This window comes from Phodopus roborovskii, unplaced genomic scaffold (assembly GCF_943737965.1).
Source record: "Phodopus roborovskii unplaced genomic scaffold, PHOROB, whole genome shotgun sequence".
NCBI classification, from domain to species: Eukaryota; Metazoa; Chordata; class Mammalia; order Rodentia; family Cricetidae; genus Phodopus; species Phodopus roborovskii.
The window spans coordinates 24,708,668-24,734,290 of record NW_026126459.1 but is presented as its reverse complement, the minus strand read 5'-3'; the positions used below and the strand labels follow the sequence as shown (position 1 = coordinate 24,734,290).

The 25,623-nt window shown below is 44.2% G+C and overlaps 2 protein-coding genes across 3 annotated transcripts in view; both read left to right on the top strand.

The window, feature by feature from the left end:
• The first annotated feature begins 233 nt into the window (after window positions 1-233).
• On the top strand, window positions 234-4,137 carry Krt6a (keratin 6A). Its single transcript, XM_051189976.1, has 9 exons — window positions 234-808; window positions 1,334-1,548; window positions 1,867-1,927; window positions 2,081-2,176; window positions 2,378-2,542; window positions 2,959-3,084; window positions 3,225-3,445; window positions 3,639-3,673; window positions 3,777-4,137. The coding sequence occupies exons 1-9, from the start codon at window positions 302-304 to the stop codon at window positions 4,010-4,012; spliced, it is 1,662 nt and encodes a 553-aa protein (XP_051045933.1). The 5' UTR covers window positions 234-301; the 3' UTR covers window positions 4,013-4,137.
• An 11,297-nt stretch (window positions 4,138-15,434) lies between these two features.
• LOC127226109 (keratin, type II cuticular Hb5) overlaps window positions 15,435-25,623 on the top strand; it is a 103,619-nt gene continuing 93,430 nt past the window's right edge. The window contains exon 1 of one of the 2 annotated variants that reach the window (XM_051189957.1): window positions 15,435-15,966. In XM_051189957.1, coding sequence (XP_051045914.1) covers window positions 15,460-15,966 — 507 coding nt within the window. In that variant the 5' untranslated portion in view covers window positions 15,435-15,459. The remainder of the gene's footprint in view (window positions 15,967-25,623) is intronic. The other variant, XM_051189959.1, reaches the window with a different exon arrangement.

Below are 25,623 nucleotides of genomic sequence, written 5' to 3'. Positions count from 1 at the left end.
CTTCAGAGAATTTACGTCCAGGCTCATTGTGTTCAGATCAAGTCAAGGCTGGAAGGCAGGAGAATTTGCTCCATGACTAAATGAAGCCAAAAGCAATCTTCATGTATCATACCTTTCTAGAACTTGGGGGTGATCTCATTATTTGTAAAGCCCTGACCTTCCCAGTCCTCAAGCTTACCTTCGGGACCTAGCCCAGCCCATCTATACCATATATAAGCAGCTGCCCAGAGCCTATCACTATCATCTGCCAAGCTCTGCCCTGCAGTTCCTGCACTTCACAGACTTCTCATCTCCAGGAACCATGTCTACCAAAACCACCATCAGGAGTCAAACCAGCCACCGAGGCTTCAGTACCAGCTCAGCCAGAGTGCCAGGGCTCAACCGTTCTGGCTTCAGCAGCGTGTCTGTGTGCCGCTCCCGGGGCAGCGGTGGATCTGGGGCTGTGTGTGGTGGAGCTGGCTTTGGCAGCAGGAGCCTCTATGGTGTGGGGAGCTCCAAGAGGATCTCCATCGGAGGGGGCAGCTGTGGCATTGGAGGAGGCTATGGCAGCCGAGTTGGAGGAGGCTTCGGCTTTGGAGGAGGAGCCGGCAGTGGATTTGGCTTCGGTGGTGGAGCAGGCTTTGGTGGTGGCTATGGGGGCGCTGGTTTCCCCGTGTGCCCCCCTGGAGGCATCCAAGAGGTCACCGTTAACCAGAGCCTCCTCACCCCTCTGAACCTGCAAATCGATCCCACCATCCAGCGTGTGAGGACTGAGGAACGTGAGCAGATCAAGACCCTCAACAACAAGTTTGCCTCCTTCATCGACAAGGTGAGACTTGGTTCTTTCTACAGCAGCCAACATGGGAGTAGCCCTGGAGGGAATGCCAGAGGCAGTGGTGGAGGGAAGATACTCTAGGCTTTGTCTAACACTGCCATTGTGACTCTGTACTGACTTAGCCTCCTCTTTAGTCAGACTAGCAGCTGGGAAAAAGGGACAGAGTTCTTTTCCTTCACAGGTGGCTCCCATGAGGGTGTCTGATTCACGTGGGCTGAAAAGATCTCAGGCCTCACAACACAGAGGACAGTACTAAGAAGGGCAGATTGGGAGCCATCCCAGCCACACAAAACTGAACCACAATCCAGTGTGCCAGAACTAGGTTCCTATGCCCTGGCTGAGAGCTCTGCCTTCCTCAGAGGGATGTTGGGAACTTCACTCTGGGTGGTCTGTCTCAGACCTATGGCCAGGCACAACATACACTGAATTGGTTTAGTCTGAGCCTGAAACAGGTGTCACATTAGTGAACAGTCACTGAAGAATGAAACTCAAATTTCTGCTCACATGTGGCCCAATCAGGTGCGGTTCCTGGAGCAGCAGAACAAGGTCTTGGACACCAAGTGGGCCCTGCTGCAGGAGCAGGGCACAAAGACTGTGAGGCAGAACCTGGAGCCAATGTTTGAGCAGTACATCAGCAACCTCAGGAGGCAGCTGGACAGCATCCTTGGGGAGAGGGGCCGCCTGGACTCAGAGCTGAGGAACATGCAGGACACAGTGGAAGACTACAAGAACAAGTGAGTTAAAAAAAATAAAAAGAATTCAGTCTGTCAAAGTTCATGATAATGTAGGCCCAAATCCAGACATGGACTGAATTAATTAAGAAAGCCCAGTTATAAAGATGAATGAACAAATTATTGCCAAAGAGCAAAAGACTAAGACATGAAGAATTATAGGAGGCTACTAGAGAAAAATGAATGAATTGGTGATTAACAGAAATATCACCCTTTGCCATGTTGGGATATATTGCATTTATAGACATTGGGGGCTGGGACCCGGCAGACTTTGATGCCATTGCCCACGGGCTACAATGTGATACACCCTCCTTCTCTTAGATATGAAGATGAAATCAACAAGCGTACTGCAGCAGAGAATGAATTTGTCACCCTGAAGAAGGTGAGCTGAAAAATCACAGGGGTGGCTTCTCTGCTGATAGAAGGAAATGCTCTGCATAGCTGGTCCATTCAGAGTATGGTTCCCAGGGAGATGGATGAAAATGGGCAGAACAAGAGAATTAACCTGATTCCATGTTGTTGTCTGTTTCCTCAGGATGTAGACGCAGCCTACATGAATAAGGTTGAACTTCAAGCCAAGGCAGACAGCCTGGCAGATGAGATCAACTTCCTGCGAGCTCTCTATGATGCAGTAAGTCACCCCTGTCTCCCTCTGCCTCTTTCTCTTCATCTCTGTCTCTGTCTCTTTGTCTGTCTGTCCCTCTGTGTCCTACTCCCTCTTCCACTCTGCCCCCATTGCCATCACTTTCCCCTGTGCAAACTGAGAGTGGGATGTTGGAAACATCTGTAATCCTCACATCCAAAGCTGATGTTATCTCTTTGTGTTCTGTAGGAACTGTCTCAGATGCAAACTCACATCTCAGACACATCTGTGGTCCTCTCCATGGACAACAACCGCAGCCTGGACCTGGACAGCATCATTGCTGAGGTCAAGGCCCAATATGAGGAGATTGCTCAGAGGAGCCGGGCTGAGGCTGAGTCTTGGTACCAGACCAAAGTGAGTATTGAGTTGGAGGTTGAAGAAGACTATCCCTAAATTAATTCCCTAAATCTCAGTTTTCAATGGAGTTAGAGATCAACTAAAAAGAAAAATGAATTCTGTCATTGCAAATGGACCTTGTACTTGCCTTGTAAAATTGTGTTATAATCCAAGGATCAAAAGAACCCAGAGGTAGAAGAAAGTTTACATAAATTGGGTCCATGCTCTCCTTGCTTGATCTATACTGGGAATAAGGGCCCTTATGGGATTGCACAGAACATTTTCAGTTCCCAAGAGAGCTATGTAGTCCATGTTCTCCAACTGCTTTACTTGAGCAAAAGCCATCACACTCATGATAGTGCAGGTCATCTAGAACTGAATTTGCTTTTGCATGCAAAGCTCACACAAATGTTATCTCTTCAATTGCCCTTCAGTACGAGGAGCTGCAGGTCACAGCAGGAAGACACGGGGATGACCTGCGCAACACCAAGCAGGAGATCGCAGAGATCAACCGCATGATCCAGAGGCTGAGATCTGAGATCGACCATGTCAAGAAGCAGGTGGGATAGACAGAAAATGTCAGATATTGCTGTCCATTATCTTCTGTCCTCTGGACTCTTGCTTGCTGGGAGCCAAGATCTGGGGCTCACCCTCTCGAGAGAGCCACAATAAAGTTGGTTTTCTTGCTCTCTGTGTCCAGTGTGCCAACCTGCAGGCTGCCATTGCTGAGGCTGAGCAGCGTGGGGAGATGGCCCTCAAGGATGCCAGGGGCAAGCTGGAAGGTCTGGAGGATGCCCTGCAGAAGGCCAAACAGGACATGGCCAGGCTTCTGAAGGAGTACCAGGAGCTCATGAATGTCAAGCTGGCCCTTGATGTGGAGATCGCCACCTACAGGAAGCTGCTGGAAGGAGAGGAGTGCAGGTGAGTTCTCACCCTCCTCACCTCCATGATGCCAGGCACTGAGTACAGGGTAGGGAGCACTAGCTGTGGCCACAGTGACTACCTTCAGGGACCACTGGACCAGGGATTCTCTGTGAACTGTCAAAAGGCTGAGGGTTCCCATGGAGACTGAGGTCATGGCTTCCTCTTTCTTACCTGTGCTGTTTTCTTTCAGGCTGAATGGTGAAGGCGTTGGACCAGTCAACATCTGTAAGTAGTATGCTTGCCCGCCTGTCCTTCCCCTGCCTCGTGTCTGGATCACTGGACAGAGTGGGCTCACCGTGACCTTTGTCCCCTCTTGCGTCCTTCACAGCTGTGGTGCAGTCCACCGTGTCCAGCGGCTATGGCAGTGCAGGTGGTGCCGGCAGCAGCTTGGGCCTGGGAGGAGGCAGCAGCTACTCCTACAGCAGCAGCCACGGCCTTGGAGGTGGCTTCAGTTCTGGCAGTGGCAGAGGCATCAGTGGTGGCCTCAGCTCCTCTGGTGGCAGCTCTTCCACCATCAAGTACACCACCACCTCGTCCTCCAGCAGGAAGAGCTACAGGCACTGAAGTCCCTGCCACCAGGCAGAGTGTCCCTGATCCCCAGCTGCCCTGGCTGCAGAGCCCTGTGCTCAGGGGCTGTCCTTGCTGGCTTCCTTCCTCTGCTCTCTGGTTAGGGCTGAGGAACTGAGTCCTTGTTGCTTCTCTGTCTGCTCCCACCTGGGTCCCCGTTATTCATCTTCTTATTGTCATCCTCTGATTTCACATCATGACTCACTCACCATTGGTGCTGCAAATCGTAGGTAGGTTTCCAGGCACCCGCCTCACTAGCTCTGTCCCCGAGGCTGCCTGTGAAAGGGTGTCTCTGTCCCTGTTATGCTGGAAATTACTGGTGGGTTCTAACCAACTACATCGGAACTTCCCTTTAGTTTCCTATGGCCTGAGAAAGCCCTAATGTCAATATGGTGAACCTCCCTGGCAGTAACTGTGATAGCACGAGTCAAGAGTGCTGTGATGTACAATTTGCTCTCATGTGATATCCTCTCTGCTCTTTGCTTTCTTGAAATGTCTAAATAAAGCAAGTTTATAACATCATGACTTCTTTCACGTGTATTTTTTTGTGACAAATTGTTTCATATAGAAACTGTGCAACCTTGCTAGATAAGGCATGCAAATCCTCCTTTTTTATTGTTTGGGAATCTCATATGAACATAGAATGTGATTTGAGGGATCTACTCCTTACTTTTATTTATTATTTTTTTAACCTTACATATGGATACCAGTTCCCTCTTCCTCCCTCCTTCAGATACCCCCTAAACCACCTCAGTCCCATTCCCCACCCACTCCACAGGGAGGGTGATGCCTTCCAGATGGGATCCTCAAAGTCTGTCAAGTCCTTTGAAATAGGGACTAGGCTCTCCCTCCTGCCTCTAGGCTAAGGGAGTATCCCTCCATGGGGAATGTGTTTCTAAAGTCCTTTTGTGCACCAGGGATACATCCTGGTTCCACTGTCAGAGTTCCCTTAGACTGCCCAGGCCTTCTAATGAGACCCATGTTCAGGGGGTCTGAGTTGGTCCAATGCTGGTTTCCCAGCCATCAGTCTAGGGGTCCAAGAGCTACCCCTTGTTCAGGTCAGTTCTAGCTAGAGCAATAAGACAACAAAAGGAGATTAATGGGATACAATTTGGTAAGGAAGAAACTTTCACTATTTGCAAAGGCTCTATTTACTCCTTATTACCCTACCAATCCCTCCACTACGCCACTCCCATTTTCCCTCTGGCTTTATGCATTAGCTCTTGCTTTATGTTTTTCCCCCAATGAGTTCACTTAGTGTTCCCTGTAGGTGCATGGTATAAGACAATTTAATGGAGCTTGGCCCTTTCAGGGGCCCCATTTCTGAAGAAAATTTACTCCCTTTTCCCTAGTAGTCATCAATATCCAAAAGTTTCTCAGCAAGATGGAAGTTTGTGAGCTCCTCCATGATCCCTGCTGGGAATTTTCTAGCCTCCACCTTGTGCTTATCTTGTGAGGTTATGTGGACCATAGCCCTCTCATGTCCAGCATGCTCTGTCCTTACTAATGTTCACTATCCCTGGCTCTTACAATCTTCCCTCCCTGTTCTGCAATGACCCTTGCACACTGAATGTGGAGGAGATGAAATGCAGCTGTCCTTTCAGAGGTGAACATTTCACAGTCTCTTATTGTCTGCATGATGACAAGGTGTGGGTGTCTGTGGTAGTCACCATCTACTGAAAAAGGATCTCTTCAGATTCAGCTAGTGATATGCACTAATCCATAGGTATAAAGATTTGAACTTAATGGACTGCATTTATTATGTTCAGTTAAAAGAATAAGTGTTATAGTTTCTCCCTCATGGCCTAAGACCAAGGCACCTGGTTTGAGCACATTTATATACAAGGAGTAAGTTCTGTCTTGTGGCATGGCTCTTAGATGTAATCATAAAGCAGATGGTTATTCCCATAACATAAGTGCCACTATTGTCCCAGTCTGACAGCCCAATCTTTACTTTAGCTCACAGGGCTCACAGCAGGGTAAGATTGTGAAATACTCTTTTCCCTGTTAGAGCCAATAGAATGTTCTACCACCATGAAGCAATTCAGTGGGATAAAATATCCTGGTCCAAGCAAGCTTGATTGCTCAGTGTTTTAGAATCCTATGTGTTTATCTCCATATAGTCTAAATCACCAATTCTGAACGATAGATTAATGTCAACAGCCTGTGATGTTTCAGAGGTTCCACTGACCAACAACTTAAAAAAAGGAACCCATACTTTGAGGTTATTTTTCTATTTGACAGCCTATGGAGCCCCAGGAAGGCATTGTCACCCTGTTAGAGGGTACAGCATTTGAACTTAACTTTTATTACATGGGTATATGAATGTATTTTAGGAAGATTTCAAAAATAGAAAGCGTCCAGGTGGCATTTTTCAAAGCCTTTACTGTTGGTTGTCTCTTTCCTTGCCCCCCTTTTCCTGCCCCCAAATCCCCAACCCCATTTTACCCTTACTGTTCCTCTGTTCTCCTTTCCCCATCTGTGCCACCTGCATTCTGTCCCCCCCCACTTGAAATCCTTCCACAACTCATTTCTATCTCCTGGATTCTATGGGTACTCTAATTTCAATACACACATTTAAATTTTCAACTCTGGTATCCACATAGGACAGGGGACATGTTGCATTTCTGTTTCTAGGTCTGGGTTAGCTCAAACAAAAAATCGCTACGAAGACTTCAGTGTCAAAATGTATTATTTAGATTAAACTTGCCAAACTTTAGAAATCACAGATCACCAAGTTTCACAGAAGGATACCTGCAAGACTATTAAACACACAGAATCTCTAAGACATGCACTTCACAAGGCCAGGTACAATGGCAACTTAGAAACTTCTCCTGTGTGAGAGGAGTCAGGTTCAAAAGGACACAGGTGGGCTTCATCCTCAAGGATACAAAGAGGAAGAGCATCAGGTCGCACAGAAGGGGTGACAGGATCCTGACCTGTGTGGCTGACAGAGACTGCTCTGAGAAAAGCAGAAAGCAGCCCAGAGCTCCAGCCCTGGCTCCCCAGGCAGGAGGAGCCAAACACCCAAGCACAAGGGAAGCCAGGTGGCCCTGGAAAAACTGACTGGCAGATTTCACTGCAGAGCAAGCCCATGGTTCTCACAAGCCTTAACACATCAAGGGATCCAGTGTGAGAGTCACTCTTCTGGGTGCTGAGCTGGCTTTCAAGAAATGCATTTGCCACCTGTACTGGCTGGTTTTGTGTGTCAACTTGACATGAGCTAGACTCATAAGAGAAGGAGCCTCAGTTGAGGAAATGCCTCTAGCAGATCCAGCTGTAAGGGATTTTCATAATTGGCTATTGGTGGGAGAGATCCCAGCCCATGGTGGGTGGTGTCATTCCTGTGCTGATGGTCCTGGATTCTGTAAGAAAGCTGGCTGAGCAAGTCATGGGGAGCAAGCCAGTAAGCAGCACCCTCCATGGCCTCTGCACCAACTCCTGCCTCCAGGTTCTTGTCCTGCTTGAGTTCCTGTTCTGACCTCCTTCAGTGAAGAACATCAATATGGAAGTGTAAGCAGAACGAACCCTGTCATCCCTTCCTTGCTTTAAGGTCCTGTGTTTCATTGCAGCAGTAGAAACCTGAACTAACACACACACACACAAAACACAAACACACACTTCAGAGTGCTGGAGCTAGCATCATCTTCAGATGGCAGCTTGTTCACAACTCAGCTACTATGATGACTTGAAATCAAAGAACTTGGAAACATCCTCCCACCAAGAGGAGATAAAGAGTGACACTTTTGGAGAGGAGACTTTGTCATGGACCCACTAAAAATGCAAGCATCAGGGCCCCATGTTTTAAAGAGTATGGTAGTGAGTGGCTTTTTTTTCCCACTGTGAGGAAGCAAACCTGTCACCTGAGGATTAAATGAAGAGCCCAATGCCACTGCAGGAGAATATCTGGAATGAAGACAATGCCAAGGAAATGCTACATATAGATAATAATAAAGAAAAAAATGAATGATCATGGCCCCAATACTCAAGAATGTGTAGACTCTTTCAACAGAGCAAGCATTAGCATTCATGGAAGGGAGGGTATTTGATATACAAACCTGAATAGACAACTATGCAATTGAAATTATAGCAGGTCTTCCCCAATATAGAATTAAATATTGATATCCAAATACAAGAGACATGTAGAATTTCAAATAAATATGTCTAGGAGAGAGCTTTTCCAAGTCAAATTCTAGTTAAAATTCCATGGCTATAGAACAAAGGAATAATATTAAAAGATATGAGAGCAAAATCACTAACTCACAAAAAGCAAACTCATCAGAGTAACATCATATTTTTTATTAAACTCCAGAAATCAGAAAAGCATGGGATCATATGTATATAGTTACCCTATATACATGCAGAAATAAACATATATACACATAAGCTTTATAATTATATGTATTTACACTCACATTTTATATATGCATTTTTAAAACTTGGTTCTCAATGTATCCCAGGTTGACTTGCCAATTATTATGTAACAGGATGCCCAACTGCTGAAATTATAGGTTATGTGTCATTGTGCATATCTAGGATGTTACATTGAAAACCTTGCAAATAAATAACTGGCAACCCAAGAAACTACATCCAGTAAAGTTAGGTTTCACAAACTGATGGAGAAATACAGGCTTTCTAAGATAACCACATCCCAGCCAACATCCAAGAAAAAACTTAAAGGAATTGCACACAAAGAGAAGCAAGACAACCACAGACACAGGAGCTCAGAAGATAAATAAATACCTTGAGAAGAAACTTGAACAAATGAGGAAAAGGAAAGAACCAAACATGTTCAGCTCAACAAGCCAGGATCCCCTCAAAATGAATAGGTTTTAAAGAAGAACAAGTAGTATTGAATCAATCAAGAAAGTGACAGAAAATTATTAGAGTGAGTAATTATGGCTCGACAATGACCCATACTATAAACTGTATTAACTGTCCAAATAAAAGATGCAGAGTAGTGGATTTAAAAAAACAAAAACCAACCAAACAAACAAAAAACAACCTAGAGTTTAGAGAGACTGCTCAGGAGCTAAAAAGGCATAATGCTCTTACAGAACAGACGGTCCCAGCACCCACACTGGGCACACACTAGCATGTGCACTCACAGACCACCCACATGCATATATTCCATTAAAATAAATATTATAGAAAGATTGCATCCCAACCTAATAAGAATGCTATCATAAAGAAAATAAACACCAGATAAGAAGAGCCCTTCAGTCCTGTTGGTGACACATCTACTGTGGCCCTCAGTGTGGATGTTCCTCAGAAATCTGAAATGGGCCTGGCATAAGTTCCAGGCACACACACTAATGAATATAAGTCAGCATAGCAGAGACACCTGCAAGTCCATGTATATTTTGATTTATTCACCACAGGTAAGGTACAGACTCAGTCTAGATGTCCAATCAGCTGGTGAGTGGATGAGGAAAAGGTGGTACATGTAATGGGAGATTGTAGTCAGCCATAAGGAAACAAATTCCAACATCTGGGAAGAGAACAGATACAACTAGAGTACAAAATAAGAGGTGAAACAAGCCAGACTCGGGAAGGCAATTATTGCATGCCTGCTTGCATATGTAGAGTACCTGCATATATACATACATGTGAATACATGCATTTGTATGGGAGGGAGAGAGACAGAGAGACAGAGAGACAAACAGAGGCAGAGAGAACCATCAGTTCACAATACCTAGAAATAGATTTTCCCTCGAGCCCTACTGGCCACAACTAGAAGGATCCCAGAAGAATTCCTTAACAGGGTACACAACACAAAGCCACAACACCCTCCTAAGAACCAGACAGGGCAACAGAAACCAAGGAACAAAACACCCACCCAACAAAGGCAAGACCAGATATCAGCACCTTGAATTACAATAATCATAAACCAAGATGCCTCGATGCCAGCACGAAAACACAATCAACAACAGCCATGACACGATGTCTCCACTAGAGCCCAGGATCCTAACACAGTAGGCCCTGAGAACTTGAACATAGATGAAACACAAGACGAAGACCTTCAGACAGATGGCCTCTGTGGATATGATAGAGGTCCTGAAAGAGGAAATGAATCAATCCCTTAAAGAAACCCATGAAAACACAAGCACACGGGGGAAGGAGATGAGTGAAACAGTTCAAGACCTGAAAGCGGAAATAGAATCAAGAAAGAAAACACAAACTCAGGGAAACCTGGAAAGGAAAATTATAGAAATCAGACAATAACCTCAGAGGCAAGCCTCACCAACAGAATACTAAAAGTGGAAGAGAAAATCTCAGGCACTGAAGACATGATAGGAGAAACAGATATCTTGGTGAAAGAAAATGTTAAATGCTTAAATCCTGGCAGAAAAGATTCAGGAAATCTGGGACACCATGAAAATATCGGATCTATGTAAAATGGGAATAGAGAAAGGAGAAGAAACCCAGATCAAAGGCACAGAAAACATTTCAACAAAATCATAGAAGAAAATTTTCCTAACCTAAAGAAGTATACAGGATACCAAAAAGGAATGGCTCAGAAAAGAAATTCTTCTCAGCATATGAGAGTCAAAACACATTCAGGGAATCTGCATGGATCCTATACTGTTTTTCCAGCTAGCAGACTAGAGTCCTTGATCAGGTCAGCAGTTTCTATGTGTTTCTCCAGCCTGGTCTTGACCGTTTTGCTCAACACTCCTCCCTGTCTGTAACTGGATTCCAAAAGTTCAGCACAGTGTTTAGCTGTGGGTGTCTTCTTCTGCTTCCATCAGGTACTACATGAAGGCTCTAAGATTGCATATAAAGTAGTCATCAATCTCATTATTGGGGAAGGACATTTAAGGTTGCTTCTTCACTACTGCTTAGATTGTTAGATGGGGTCATCCTTGTATATTTATCCCTAGTATAAGAATGGACTTTGGGAGGCCATTCTACATAGAGGGATACTCCCTCAGCCTGGACACATGGAGGAAGGCTGGGCTCTGCTCCAAATGATATGCCAGACTCTGCATGAAAGGCCCCACCCTCCCTGGAGAGCAGAAAGAGGATGGGCTGGAGTTTAGTCAGGGGCAGAGGTGCGGACAAGGGAGGCCATGAGGGTGTAGGAACTGAGATTGATATGTAAAACAAGCTTATTTCTAATTTAAATATGAGTTAAAAAAAAAAGGAGTCAAAACACTAAGCACAAAGAACAACACAAAAAGAATATCAAAACCTGTGAGAGAAGAAGGGCCTACAACTCTAAAAGACTGCAGGGGCCATACTATGCTATTATACCCAGTAAAATCACAATAGATGGACAAATTAAGATACCCCATGATGAGACCAAATTTAAGCAATGTCTACCTACAAATTCAGTTCTACAGAAGGCACTACAAGGCAAACTCCAACCTGAAGATGTTATCCACATCCAAGAAGACAAAAGGAATAAATATAAATAATCCCACACCAACAAAGCAAAAGAGGTGAAACACACACACACACACACACACACACACACAGAGGGAGAGGGAGGGAGAGAGAGAGAGAGAGAGAGAGAGAGAGAGAGAGAGAGAGAGAGAGAGAGAGAGAGCGCACCACTCTCACTACCACCACAGCACACCAATAAAACACATAGGCAAATACTGGGAATAAAAATATTACTGCTCAACATCAATTCACCAACCTAAGACACAGAATGGATGCAAAACAAGCTCTATCTTTCTCCTGCATCCAAGAAACACTCTTTAACATCAAGGACAGACATCGCCTCAGGGTACAGAGATGGAAAAAGGTATTCCAAGCAAATGGACACAAGAAAAAGTTGATGTATCCATTTTAATATATTGCAAATACAGACTTCAACCCAAAACTAATCAGAAGAGATAAGGAAGGTCATGACATACTGATCAAAGGAAAAATCCACCAGGAGGATGCTGCAATTATTTTTTCCCTCAAGTATAACATTTTATTCCATTTGTGTGAATGTCCAGGTTAGTTCAGTTCAAAGACAGCATGGAAAATGAGTTGTATACAGGAAAAGGGAACAGAGGGAAATGTAGGAGAAACTTCTAAACCAGTTCAAGGCTTCTTTTGGAAATCATTTCAAGTTTGTCATTTAGTACCCCTCTGTACACTTTAAAGAGGAGAATTCTATACTATGTGTACCTTAATTTCCACCATTAAAAACATTAAAGGCATGCCTATCTAGAGGACAATACCAGCTGGTGAGCTCACCCTCAGGACCCAGTATAAAGCCTGAGTCATAATCAGAATATTCAACCAGTGCAGAGTCTGAGTGAGGGGATGCTTGTATGATTTCAATGGTTTGTGTACCTGGTCCCATACTTCTTTCTGGACAGATCTCCTTGATGAGCATAGAGGTGCCCATGACTCACCTCTGGGCACAGGGATAGATACTGACATAAATAATGTGAAGAACCAATAATATATAAAATGTTGGTTCTTAGAGAAAATTAAAACAATTAACAAACCCTTATTCAAAATAACTAGAAGACAGACAGTATATATCCAAACTAACAAAAATAGCCACGAAAGGCAGACAACAGACAATGAGCAAATCCATAGAATCTAAGGACATATTTTAAAAACCCATACTCCACTGATATGGAAAAATCTAAAAGACGTTGATAATTTTATAAAGACATATCACTTACCAATGTTTAATTAACATCACATAAGCCATTTGAACACACCTCTAAACTCCATGAAATAGAAGCAGTCATTAAAATTCTCCAGCCAAAACAAAGCTCAGTCCTGGTGGGTTTCGAATCAGAATGCTACCAGACTTTCAACGAAGAGTTAATGTCAATACTCCTCAAATTATTCCATGAAATAAAAGCAAGAACCATTGCCCAATTGATTTATGAAGCCACTGTTACCATGATACCCAAACCACATAAAAACCATACAAAAAAGAGAATTAAGACCAATTTCCCTTATGAACATAGATTTAAATTTTCTCATACAGTACTTGCAAGTTGAATTGAAAAGCACATCAAAAGATCAGCCATCATGATCAAGCAGTCTTCATCACAGATATGCAAAGCTGGTTCAACATATGTGAATGAATAAATGAAATCCACCATATAAACAAAATGAAAAACAGAAATCATGTGATCCCATCATTACCCCCAGAAAAGACCTTTGCCAAAACCCACCACCACTACAAAATAAAAGCCCTGGAGATATTATGAATACAGGGAACATACTTCAATGTAATAAAAGCAGTTTATATCAATTCCACAGGCAACATCAACTTAAATGTAGAGAAAAATCAAATAATTTCCAATAAAATCAGGAATAGGACAAGGTTGTCCACTTTCTCCAGACCTATTCAATGTAGTACTTGAACTCTTAGCTAGAGCCATAAGGCAACTGAAGGATATCAAGAGGATATAAACTGGATAGGTAAAAGTCAAACTATCTCCATTTGCAGATGATATGACAAGCGTATTTCAGTGTCCCTCATAGGCCCTCTGGAAACTCCACCAGCTGACACACACTTTCAGCAAGTGGTTGGATACAAGATTAACTCACAAATCTGTGTCCTTCCTATATACAAAAGACAAACTGCCTGAGAAAGAAATCAGGAAAACAACACTTTTCACAACATCCTCAAACAGCATGAAATATATAAAACTCTAACTCAGGAAGTAAAATATATGAAGTTTAAAGTTTGAACAAGATACCAGAAAGATGGAAAGATCTCCCAAGAACATGGATAAATAGGATAAATAAAATAAAAATGGCCACCCCACCAACAGCAATGAACAGATTCAATGCAATCCCAAAAATACTCTAACACAATTCTTCACATCATTTGACAGGAATGCTTTCAGCTTCATATGGAAACAGGAAAAACCCAGGATAGTTTAAAAGTATATTTAAAAAATATTTAAAAAATACAAGGGCTGCAGGATGTATGACCACCCCTGAGAGTCTTGAATATTCTATTGAGACTGGTGATTTCAGTTTACAGAACACAGGGCAGACGCAGTGACCCTGCTACAGGAAACACTGGGAGCAGTCAAGTAGAAAAGAAACACTAAGAAGGACAGCTAACCTGGATCCCTTGGCAAACCAGGCATAGGAGAGGGGCTGGAGAGATGACTCAGCAGTTAAGAGCACTGTCTGCTCTTATGGAGGACCCGGGTTCAAATCCAAGCATTCACATCATGTCTCACAGCTCAGAACGTTCTGGTAACTCTAGTTCTAGGAGATCTGACTCACTCTTCTGGCCTCCAGGGGAACTAGGCACACAAGTAGTTCACAGATATTAATTCAACCAAAACACCTAGAGCACCTTTGAAGTGACTAGGGGTAAAAAGATTATGAGATAATCATAGATTCTGTTAAACTACTTAAGATCTATGAACTATATAAAACATGAGATAAAAATATTTTCAAATTTAAACAATCAAAATATTTCAAAACTATACTAACAAGGGTAATGGAAAAATCAACCATTTCTGTATTGTATTTATTTTATTCATGTATAGGACCTGTTTGTGAATGTAAGTATGTATGTGTCTTGTGTCCTCAGAGGTGAGAAGGAGACATGGAATTCCTGGAGGTTGAGTTATGGATGGTTGTGAATCACCATGTGGATGCTGGGAACGAAAGTGAGGTCCTCTTCAAGAGCAATAAGTACTGTTCATCAGTGAGCTGTATTTACAGTCCCTTGAATAATTCTTAATGTAAATACATTTATAAATACATATATATGAAGATATATGGTCATTTATAAAACACAAAAAGCGGCCTATGTTTAAATATAATATTGATTTAATTACTGAAGAAATTAGATTTTTTTGAGATCCATGAGAAATATTATATAGTTGGTGTGTAAACTGAATGGAAATATGCAAACAACCAGGGTGCCTGTGAGCTGTTTGTCACAAAGCTGGTGACAGGGGTGTGAGAGAAATATGTGGGTGACTTTTCTGTCTGCATGAAATGGAATCTAAAGAAAAAGAGGTTACAGTTCACATTCCAAATCACTGAAGGTCAGCAATGAGCTTTCTGTGGGTGAAAGACACTTTTTGTTGGTATAAGACAACAGTTGGTCTCCATAGCTCCACGAAAGGAGGAGCAGGCAGGGAGCAAAGCATTCTCAATACATTCAACAGGACCTGCAGAACCTAAATTGGTGAGTAACTGAGATACAGTGAAATAAGGACTTATTTCCTATTCAGATCAAGTCAAAACTAGAGCTGGAACATTTTTTAATGACTAAAGTGAGCCAAAGCTGCAACCTCAATATTTCATAACATTTTTGAATAATCTAGGTGTGACCTCACTGTTTGTAAAGCCCTGACCTTCCCAGTCCTCAAGCTTACCTTCAGGACCTAGCCCAGCCCATCTATACCATATATAAGCAGCTGCCCAGAGCCTACCACTATTATCTGCCAAGCTCTGCCCTGCAGTTCCTGTACTTCACAGACTTCTCATCTCTAGGAACCATGTCTACCAAAACCACCATCAGGAGTCAAACCAGCCACAGAGGCTTCAGTGCCAGCTCAGCCAGAGTGCCAGGGCTCAACCGTTCTGGCTTCAGCAGCGTGTCTGTGTGCCGCTCCCGGGGCAGCGGTGGATCTGGGGCTGTGTGTGGTGGAGCTGGCTTTGGCAGCAGGAGCCTCTATGGTGTGGGGAGCTCCAAGAGGATCTCCATCGGAGGGGGCAGCTGTGGCATTGGAGGAGGCTATGGCAGCCGAGTTGGAGGAGGCTTCGGCTTTGGAGGAGGAGCCGGCAGTGGATTTGGATTCGGTGGTGGAGCAGGCTTTGGTGGTGGCTATGGGGGCGCTGGTTTCCCCGTGTGCCCCCCTGGAGGCATCCAAGAGGTCACCGTTAACCAGAGCCTCCTCACCCCTCTGAACCTGCAAATCGATCCCACCATCCAGCGTGTGAGGACTGAGGAGCGTGAGCAGATCAAGACCCTCAACAACAAGTTTGCCTCCTTCATCGACAAGGTGAGACTTGGTTCTTTCTAGAGCAGCCAACATGGGGGTAGCCCTGGAGGGAATGCCAGAGGCAGTGGTGGAGGGAAGATACTTTAGGCTTTGCTCTAACACTGCCATGATTTCTGGTTGACTCTGTCCTGGCTTTGATTAGGCTTCAGTTAGACTAGCAGCTGGCAATCAGGGAAAGAGTTCTTCGTGTCCAAATGCCCCACAAGGGTGCCTGATTCAGGTGGGCTGGAATGATCTCAGGATTCACAACAAAGAGGACAGTACTGAGAGAAAAGCTTCTACAGGGCAATTTGGGAGCCATCCCAGCCACACAAAACTGAACCACAATCCAGCTTGCTTCTTCTCTGCTTCCTATGCCCTGGCTGAGAGCTCTGCCTTCCTCAGAGGGATGTTGGGAACTTCACTCTGGGTGGTCTGTCTCAGACCTATGGCCAGGCACAACATACACTGAATTGGTTTAGTCTGAGCCTGAAACAGGTGTCACATTAGTGAACAGTCACTGAAGAATGAAACTCAAATTTCTGCTCACATGTGACCCAATCAGGTGCGGTTCCTGGAGCAGCAGAACAAGGTCTTGGACACCAAGTGGGCCCTGCTGCAGGAGCAGGGCACAAAGACTGTGAGGCAGAACCTGGAGCCATTGTTTGAGCAGTACATCAGCAACCTCAGGAGGCAGCTGGACAGCATCCTTGGGGAGAGGGGCCGCCTGGACTCAGAGCTGAGGAACATGCAGGACACAGTGGAAGACTACAAGAACAAGTGAGTTAAAGAGAAAAGAAAAAAATTGGTCATGATAATGGAGGCTCAAATTTGGACGTGGATTCCATGAATTGAAATAAGGTTTCATTAAGGTAAAATGACACATTATTGTAAAGAGCAGGAGACTAAGAACATGGAGTTTCATAGAAACCTCATGGAGAGGAAAGGAATGAATTATTCAATAACAACAGAATCACCTTTAGTGTGATTTTGGACATGTTACATTTGTACACATTGGGGCTGGGTCCCAGGCTGCCTTTGATGTCATTTGCCCGCTGGCTAAAATGTAATACGCCCTCCCTCACTTAGATATGAAGATGAAATCAACAAGCGTACTGCAGCAGAGAATGAATTTGTCACCCTGAAGAAGGTGAGCTGAGAAAGTCACCTGATAGAAGGAAATGCTTTGCATGACTGGTCCATTTCAGAGCATGGTTGGGAGGGAGAAAATGGACAGAGCAAGAGATTTAACCTGATGCCATGTTGTTGACTGTTACCTCAGGATGTAGATGCAACCTACATGACTAAAGTTGAACTGCAAGCCAAGTCAGACAGCCTGGCAGATGAGATCAACTTCCTGCAAGCTCTCTATGATGCAGTAAGTCACCCTTGTCTTTGTCTGTCTGTCTCTCTGTCTGTCTGTCTGTCTGTCTGTCTGTCTGTCCCTCTCTGTCCTACTCCCTCTTCCACTCTGCCCCCATTGCCATCACTTTCCCCTGTGCAAATGGAGAGTGGGATGTTGGAAACATCTGTAATCCTCACATCCAAAGCTGATGTTGTCTCTTTCATTCTGTAGGAACTGTCTCAGATGCAAACTCACATCTCAGACACATCTGTGGTCCTCTCCATGGACAACAACCGCAGCCTGGACCTGGACAGCATCATTGCTGAGGTCAAGGCCCAATATGAAGAGATTGCTCAGAGGAGCCGGGCTGAGGCTGAGTCTTGGTACCAGACCAAAGTGAGTATTGAGTTGGAGGCTGATGAATACCTGGGACACACAATGAATTTCATAATTTCTGATGCCATAAGAGGTTAGAGATCTGCTAAGAAGAAATGGGTTCTCTTACAGCAAATGGACCTTGCACTTAACTAACAGAATTATGTTGAAATTCAAGGGTCAAAAGAACCCAGAGGTAGAAGAAAGTTTATATAAATTGGGTCCATGCTCTCCTTGCTTGATCTATACTGGAAATAAGAGTCCTCATGAGATTGCACAGAATATTTTCAGTTCTCAAGTGAGCTATGTAGTCCATGTTCTCCTACAGCTTCTCCTGAAAAAAGCCATCAAGCTGTAATAGTGCAGGTCATCTAGAACTGAATTTGCTTTTGCATGCAAAGCTCACACAAATGTTATCTCTTCAATTGCCCTTCAGTACGAGGAGCTGCAGGTCACAGCAGGAAGACACGGGGATGACCTGCGCAACACCAAGCAGGAGATCGCAGAGATCAACCGCATGATCCAGAGGCTGAGATCTGAGATCGACCATGTCAAGAAGCAGGTGGGATAGACAGAAAATGTCAGATATTGCTGTCCATTATCTTCTGTCCTCTGGACTCTTGCTTGCTGGGAGCCAAGATCTGGGGCTCACCCTCTCGAGAGAGCCACAATAAAGTTGGTTTTCTTGCTCTCTGTGTCCAGTGTGCCAACCTGCAGGCTGCCATTGCTGAGGCTGAGCAGCGTGGGGAGATGGCCCTCAAGGATGCCAGGGGCAAGCTGGAAGGTCTGGAGGATGCCCTGCAGAAGGCCAAACAGGACATGGCCAGGCTTCTGAAGGAGTACCAGGAGCTCATGAATGTCAAGCTGGCCCTTGATGTGGAGATCGCCACCTACAGGAAGCTGCTGGAAGGAGAGGAGTGCAGGTGAGTTCTCACCCTCCTCTAGCCTCTGAGGACACCTCCATGATGCCAGGCACTGAGTACAGGGTAGGGAGCACTAGCTGTGGCCACAGTGACTACCTTCAGGGACCACTGGACCAGGGATTCTCTGTGAACTGTCAAAAGGCTGAGGGTTCCCATGGAGACTGAGGTCATGGCTCCCTCTTTCTTACCTGTTCTGTTTTCTTCCAGGCTGATTGGTGAAGGCATTGGACCAGTCAACATCTGTAAGTAGTATGCTTGCCCGCCTGTCCTTCCCCTGCCTCGTGTCTGGATCACTGGACAGAGTGGGCTCACCGTGACCTTTGTCCCCTCTTGTGTCCTTCACAGCTGTGGTGCAGTCCACCGTGTCCAGCGGCTATGGCAGTGCAGGTGGTGCCGGCAGCAGCTTGGGCCTGGGAGGAGGCAGCAGCTACTCCTACAGCAGCAGCCACGGCCTTGGAGGTGGCTTCAGTTCTGGCAGTGGCAGAGGCATCAGTGGTGGCCTCAGCTCCTCTGGTGGCAGCTCTTCCACCATCAAGTACACCACCACCTCGTCCTCCAGCAGGAAGAGCTACAGGCACTGAAGTCCCTGCCACCAGGCAGAGTGTCCCTGATCCCCAGCTGCCCTGGCTGCAGAGCCCTGTGCTCGGGGGCTGTCCTTGCTGGCTTCCTTCCTCTGCTCTCTGGTTAGGGCTGAGGAACTGAGTCCTTGTTGCTTCTCTGTCTGCTCCCACCTGGGTCCCCGTTATTCATCTTCTTATTGTCATCCTCTGATTTCACATCATGACTCACTCACCATTGGTGCTGCAAATCGTAGGTAGGTTTCCAGGCACCCGCCTCACTAGCTCTGTCTCTGAGGCTGCCTGTGAAAGGGTGTCTCTGTCCCTGTTATGCTGGAAATTACTGGTGGGTTCTAACCAACTACATCGGAACTTCCCTTTAGTTTCCTATGGCCTGAGAAAGCCCTAATGTCAATATGGTGAACCTCCCTGGCAGTAACTGTGATAGCACGAGTCAAGAGTGCTGTGATGTACAGTTTGCTCTCATGTGATATCCTCTCTGCTCTTTGCTTTCTTGAAATGTCTAAATAAAGCAAGTTTATAACATCATGACTTCTTTCACGTGCATTTTTTGTGACAAATTGTTTCATATAGAAACTGTGCAACCTTCCTAGATGAGGCATGCAAATCCTCCTTTTTAATTGTTTGGGAAACTCATATGAGCATAGAACCTGATTTGAGAGGATCTACTCCTTATTACACTACCAATTCCTCCACTATGCCATTCCCATTTTCCCTCTGGCTTTATGCATTAGCTCTTGCTTTATAATTTTTCCCCAATGAGTTCACTTAGTGTTCCCTGTAGGTGCATGGTATAAGACAATTTAATGGAGCTTGGCCCTTTCAGGGGCCCCATTTCTGAAGAAAATTTACTCCCTTTTCCCTAGTAGTCATCAATATCCAAAAGTTTCTCAGCAAGATGGAAGTTTGTGAGCTCCTCCATGATCCCTGCTGGGAATTTTCTAGCCTCCACCTTGTGCTTGTCTTGTGGACCATAGCCCCTCATGTCAAGCATGCTCTTTCCCTGCTAATGTTCACTATCCCTGGCTCTTACAATCTTCCCTCCCTGTTCTGCAATGACCCCTGCACACTGAATGTGGAGGAGATGTGATGCAGCTGTCCTTTTAGAGGTGAACATTTCTCAGTCTCTTATTGTCTGCATGATGACCAGTTGTGGGTAGTCACCACTACTGAAAAAGAATCCCTTCTGAGTCGGCTTGTGATATGCACTAATCTATGGGTAAAAGATATGAACTTAGTGGACTGCTATTTATTATATTCATTTACCAGAATAATTTTTAAATTTAAATTAAAAACAATCTTATTTTATATGTGAATCTCAGTTCCCTCTCCCTCCTGTCCTCTCATACATCCTACCAACCCCATCATACACCCCTCAACTCTCTAGTGATGGTGGGGGCTTCCATGTGGGGTCATCAAACTCTGCCACATCATTTGGGGCAGGGCCTAGACCCTTCCCCATGTATCTAGGCTGAAAGAGTATCCCTCCACAGGGAATGGGCTCTCAAAGTCCATGCATTAGGGATAAATACTGCTTCCTCTGCCAGAGGCCCCATTGACTGTCCAGGCCTCCCAACTGACACCCATGCATAGGAGACCTTGTTTGATCCTATGCAGGTTTCCCAGCTGTCAGTCTGGAGTCTGTGAGCTCCTACTTGCTCAGGTCATCTGTTTCTGTGGGTTTTCCCAGCATGGTCTTGACCCCTTTACTCATTACTCTTCCTTCTCTACAACTGTATTCCAGGAAATTGGCTCAGTGTTTTGGTGTGGGTGTCTGCCTATGCTTCCATCAGCTACTAGATGAAGGCTCTATGATGATATTTAAGGTAGTCATCAATCTCATTATTGGGGAAGGGCATTTAAGGTATCCTCTCTACTATTGCTTAAATTCTTAGTTGGGGTCATGCTTGTGGATCTCTGGATATTTCCCTAATGCCAGATTTCTCTTTAAAATAACAATGACTCCCTCTATCAAAGTATCTCTTCCCTTGCTCTCCTTCTCTGTTCTTCCCTCAACTTGACCTTTCTGATCCCTCATGTTCCCCTCCCCTCTGCCTTTCCTCTTACCTCCCCATTTAACAAAATAGTTATAATAGTTTCTCCCTGTGGCTTAAGACCAAGGCAGTCACCTGGTTTAAGTCCATTTACATATCAGGAGTGAGTTCTGTCTTGTGGCATGGCTCTTAGATGCAATCATAAAGTGGATGGTTATTCCTATAACAAAAATGCCACTATTTTCCCAGTCTGCCAGCCCAAACTTTACTATAACTCACAGAGCTCACAGCAGGGTAAGAGTATGGAATACTTTTCCCCCTGCTAGAGCCAATAGACCTTTCTATCACTATGAAGCTATCCAATGGGAATGAAATATCCAGGTCCATGGAAGCTTGATTTCTCAGTGTTTTGGGTTTCTGTGTGTTTATCTCTATATAGTCTAATCCCCAATTCTGAACAATGGATTAATATCAGCAGCCTAACATTTCAGAGGTTACACTGACCAACAACTGGAAAAAAAGGAACCCATACTTTGAGGTTATATTTCTATTTGACAGCCTATGGAGCCCCAGGGAGGCATTGTCACCCTGTTAGAGAGTACACCATTTGACCTGAATTTTTATTACATGGGTATATGAATATATTTAGGAGGATTTCAATCTTAGAAGATTCACAATAAAAAAAAGCTTCCACACAGCATTTTTCAAAGCCTTTACTGTTGGTTGTCTCTTTCCTTGCCCCTTTTTCCTGCCCCCAAACCTCCAACCCCATTTTACCCTTACTGTTCCTCTGTTCTCCTTTCCCCATCTGTGCCACCTGCATTCTGCCCCCCCCCACTTGAAATCCTTCCACAACTCATTTCTATCTCCTGGATTCTATGGGTACTCTAATTTCAATACACACATTTAAATTTTCAACTCTGGTATCCACATAGGACAGGGGACATGTTGCATTTCTGTTTCTAGGTCTGGGTTAGCTCAAACAAAAAAATCGCTACGAAGACTTCAGTGTCAAAATGTATTATTTAGATTAAACTTGCCAAACTTTAGAAATCACAGATCACCAAGTTTCACAGAAGGATACCTGCAAGACTATTAAACACACAGAATCTCTAAGACATGCACTTCACAAGGCCAGGTACAATGGCAACTTAGAAACTTCTCCTGTGTGAGAGGAGTCAGGTTCAAAAGGACACAGGTGGGCTTCATCCTCAAGGATACAAAGAGGAAGAGCATCAGGTCGCACAGAAGGGGTGACAGGATCCTGACCTGTGTGGCTGACAGAGACTGCTCTGAGAAAAGCAGAAAGCAGCCCAGAGCTCCAGCCCTGGCTCCCCAGGCAGGAGGAGCCAAACACCCAAGCACAAGGGAAGCCAGGTGGCCCTGGAAAAACTGACTGGCAGATTTCACTGCAGAGCAAGCCCATGGTTCTCACAAGCCTTAACACATCAAGGGATCCAGTGTGAGAGTCACTCTTCTGGGTGCTGAGCTGGCTTTCAAGAAATGCATTTGCCACCTGTACTGGCTGGTTTTGTGTGTCAACTTGACATGAGCTAGACTCATAAGAGAAGGAGCCTCAGTTGAGGAAATGCCTCTAGCAGATCCAGCTGTAAGGGATTTTCATAATTGGCTATTGGTGGGAGAGATCCCAGCCCATGGTGGGTGGTGTCATTCCTGTGCTGATGGTCCTGGATTCTGTAAGAAAGCTGGCTGAGCAAGTCATGGGGAGCAAGCCAGTAAGCAGCACCCTCCATGGCCTCTGCACCAACTCCTGCCTCCAGGTTCTTCACTTTCAGTGTAAGCAGAATGAACCCTGTCATCCCTTCCTTGCTTTAAGGTCCTGTTGTTTCATTGCAGCAGTAGAAACCTGAACTAAGCACACACACAAACACAAACACACACACACACACACACACACACACACACACACACACACACACCTCAGAGTGATAGAGCTAAACATCATCTTCAGATGGCAGCTTGTTCACAAGTCAGCTACTATGGTGACCTGAAATCAAAGAACCTGGAAACACCCTCCCACCAAAAGGAGACAAAGAGAGACACTTGTTGACAGGAGACTTAGTCATAACCCACTGAGAAATGCAAACATCAGGGACCCATGTTTTGAGGGGTATGGAGGTTAGTGGTTTTTTTTCCCACTGTGAGGAAGCAAACTTTTAACTGAGGGTTAACTGTTGAGCCCAAGGCCAACACACTGCACTAGAATAGCAAGAATGAAGACAATGACAATGAAATGCTACATGCAAATAGCAATAAAAAAAAATGGAAGAGTGAGGGAACTGGGATTGACATGTAAAACAAGCTTGTTTCAAATTTAAGTAAAATTAATGAGCATGGCCCCACAGTTGAAGAATGTGTGGACACATTCTAGAGAGCAAGCATTAGCATCCATGGAAGGGAGGAGGTAGCTGAGATAGAAACCTGATGACATGGACAACTATGCAATGAAATTATAGCATGCCATCCACCAAGTAGAACGAAATATTGATATCCAAATACAAGAAACATTTAGAATTTCAAATAAATATACCTGGGAAAGAACTCTTCCAAGTTGCATTCAACTTAAAATGCCATGGATGTAAAACAAAGAAATAATATTAAAAGATATGAGAGCAAAAATCACTAACTAAAGCAAACTCATCAGAGTAACATATTTTTATTAAACTCTAAAGTTCAGAAAATCATGGGGTCATTTTTATACACCCATCCAATATGTATACACACACATACATATATGCTTTGTAAGATTATATGTTTTTACACTCACATTTTATATAAGCTGTTTAGTACATGCATGTATGGTTTTTTTAAACTAGGTTCTTTGATGGGAGATGTCATTCTGTAAATATTTTTCTCTTATTGGTTAATGAAGAAATCACTGTTGGCCAATAGGAAAGCAAGATAGGCAGGACTAGGAGACAAGGAGGAGAGAGCAAGAGCAGGAAGGAGTTTGAACATGTAGGACCAATAGGGTAGAACCCCGGATCCATCTCCAGTAAGATAAGACCACGTGGAGATACTTAGATTGATAGAAATGAGTTAATATTTAAGACATAGCTAGCCAATAGGTAATGTTAATAACTGTCCAACAGCATTATATCTAATACAGCGTCTCTGTATGTTATTTGGGACTGGTACAGCTGTGGGACCAGGCAGGTAGGTGGAAAAACTGTCATGACACTGATTAATGTATTCAAGGTTGACCTGCCAATTGTTATGTAACAGGATGTCCAAATGCTGGAATTATGTTATGTGTCACTGTGTTATATTGAAAGCACTGCAAATAAATAACTGGCAACCAAAGAAACTACATCCAGAAAAGTTAGCTTGCAGAGACTGATAGAGAAATAAAGGCATTCTAAGATAACCACATCCTAAAACAGTTCATAACCCTTTAGCAAGCATCCAAGGGAATACTTAAAGGCATCGCACACACAGACAAGCAAGACAACCACAGACACAAGAGCTCAGAAGATAAATAAATATCTATAGAAGCAACATGAACAAATGAGGAAAAGGAAAGAACCAAACTTGTTCAGCTCAACAAGCCAGGATCCCCTTCAAAATGAATAAGGTTTTAAAGAAGAACAAATAGTGTTGAATCAATCAACAAAGTGAGAACAAATTATTAGAGTGAGTAACTATAACTCAACAATGTCCCATATTATTAACTGTCCAATTAAAAGATGCAGAGTAGTTGATCTAAAAACCTAGGGCTTTGAGAGATGGCTCAGGAGCTAAAAAGGCATACTGCGCTTACAGAACAGACGGTCCCAGCACCCACACTGGGCACACACTAGCATGTGCACTCACAGACCACCCACATGCATATATTCCATTAAAATAAATATTATAGAAAGATTGCATCCCAACCTAATAAGAATGCTGTCATAAAGAAAATAAACACCAGATAAGAAGAGCCCTTCAGTCCTGCTGGTGACACATCTACTGTGGCCCTCAGTGTGGATGTTCCTCAGAAATCTGAAATGGGCCTGGCATAAGTTCCAGGCACACACACTAATGAATATAAGTCAGCATAGCAGAGACACCTGCAAGTCCATGTATATTTTGATTTATTCACCACAGGTAAGGTACAGACTCAGTCTAGATGTCCAATCAGCTGGTGAGTGGATGAGGAAAAGGTGGTACATGTAATGGGAGATTGTAGTCAGCCAACATCTGGGAAGAGAACAGATACAACTAGAGTACAAAATAAGAGGTGAAACAAGCCAGACTCGGGAAGACAATTATTGCATGCATGCTTGCATATGTAGAGTACCTGCATATATACATACATGTGAATACATGCATTTGTATGGGAGGGAGAGAGACAGAGAGACAAACAGAGGCAGAGAGAACCATCAGTTCACAATACCTAGAAATAGATTTTCCCTCGAGCCCTACTGGCCACAACTAGAAGGATCCCAGAAGAATTCCTTAAC

Excerpts from the sequence above, each read along its gene's own strand:
- Krt6a (XM_051189976.1), top strand. The coding sequence starts at position 302 with ATGTCTACCAAAACCACCATCAGGAGTCAAACCAGCCACCGAGGCTTC. Across the intron at positions 2,177-2,377 it reads TGCGAGCTCTCTATGATGCA|GAACTGTCTCAGATGCAAAC; the intron begins GTAAGTCACCCC and ends TGTGTTCTGTAG. Across the intron at positions 3,085-3,224 it reads TCGACCATGTCAAGAAGCAG|TGTGCCAACCTGCAGGCTGC; the intron begins GTGGGATAGACA and ends CTCTGTGTCCAG.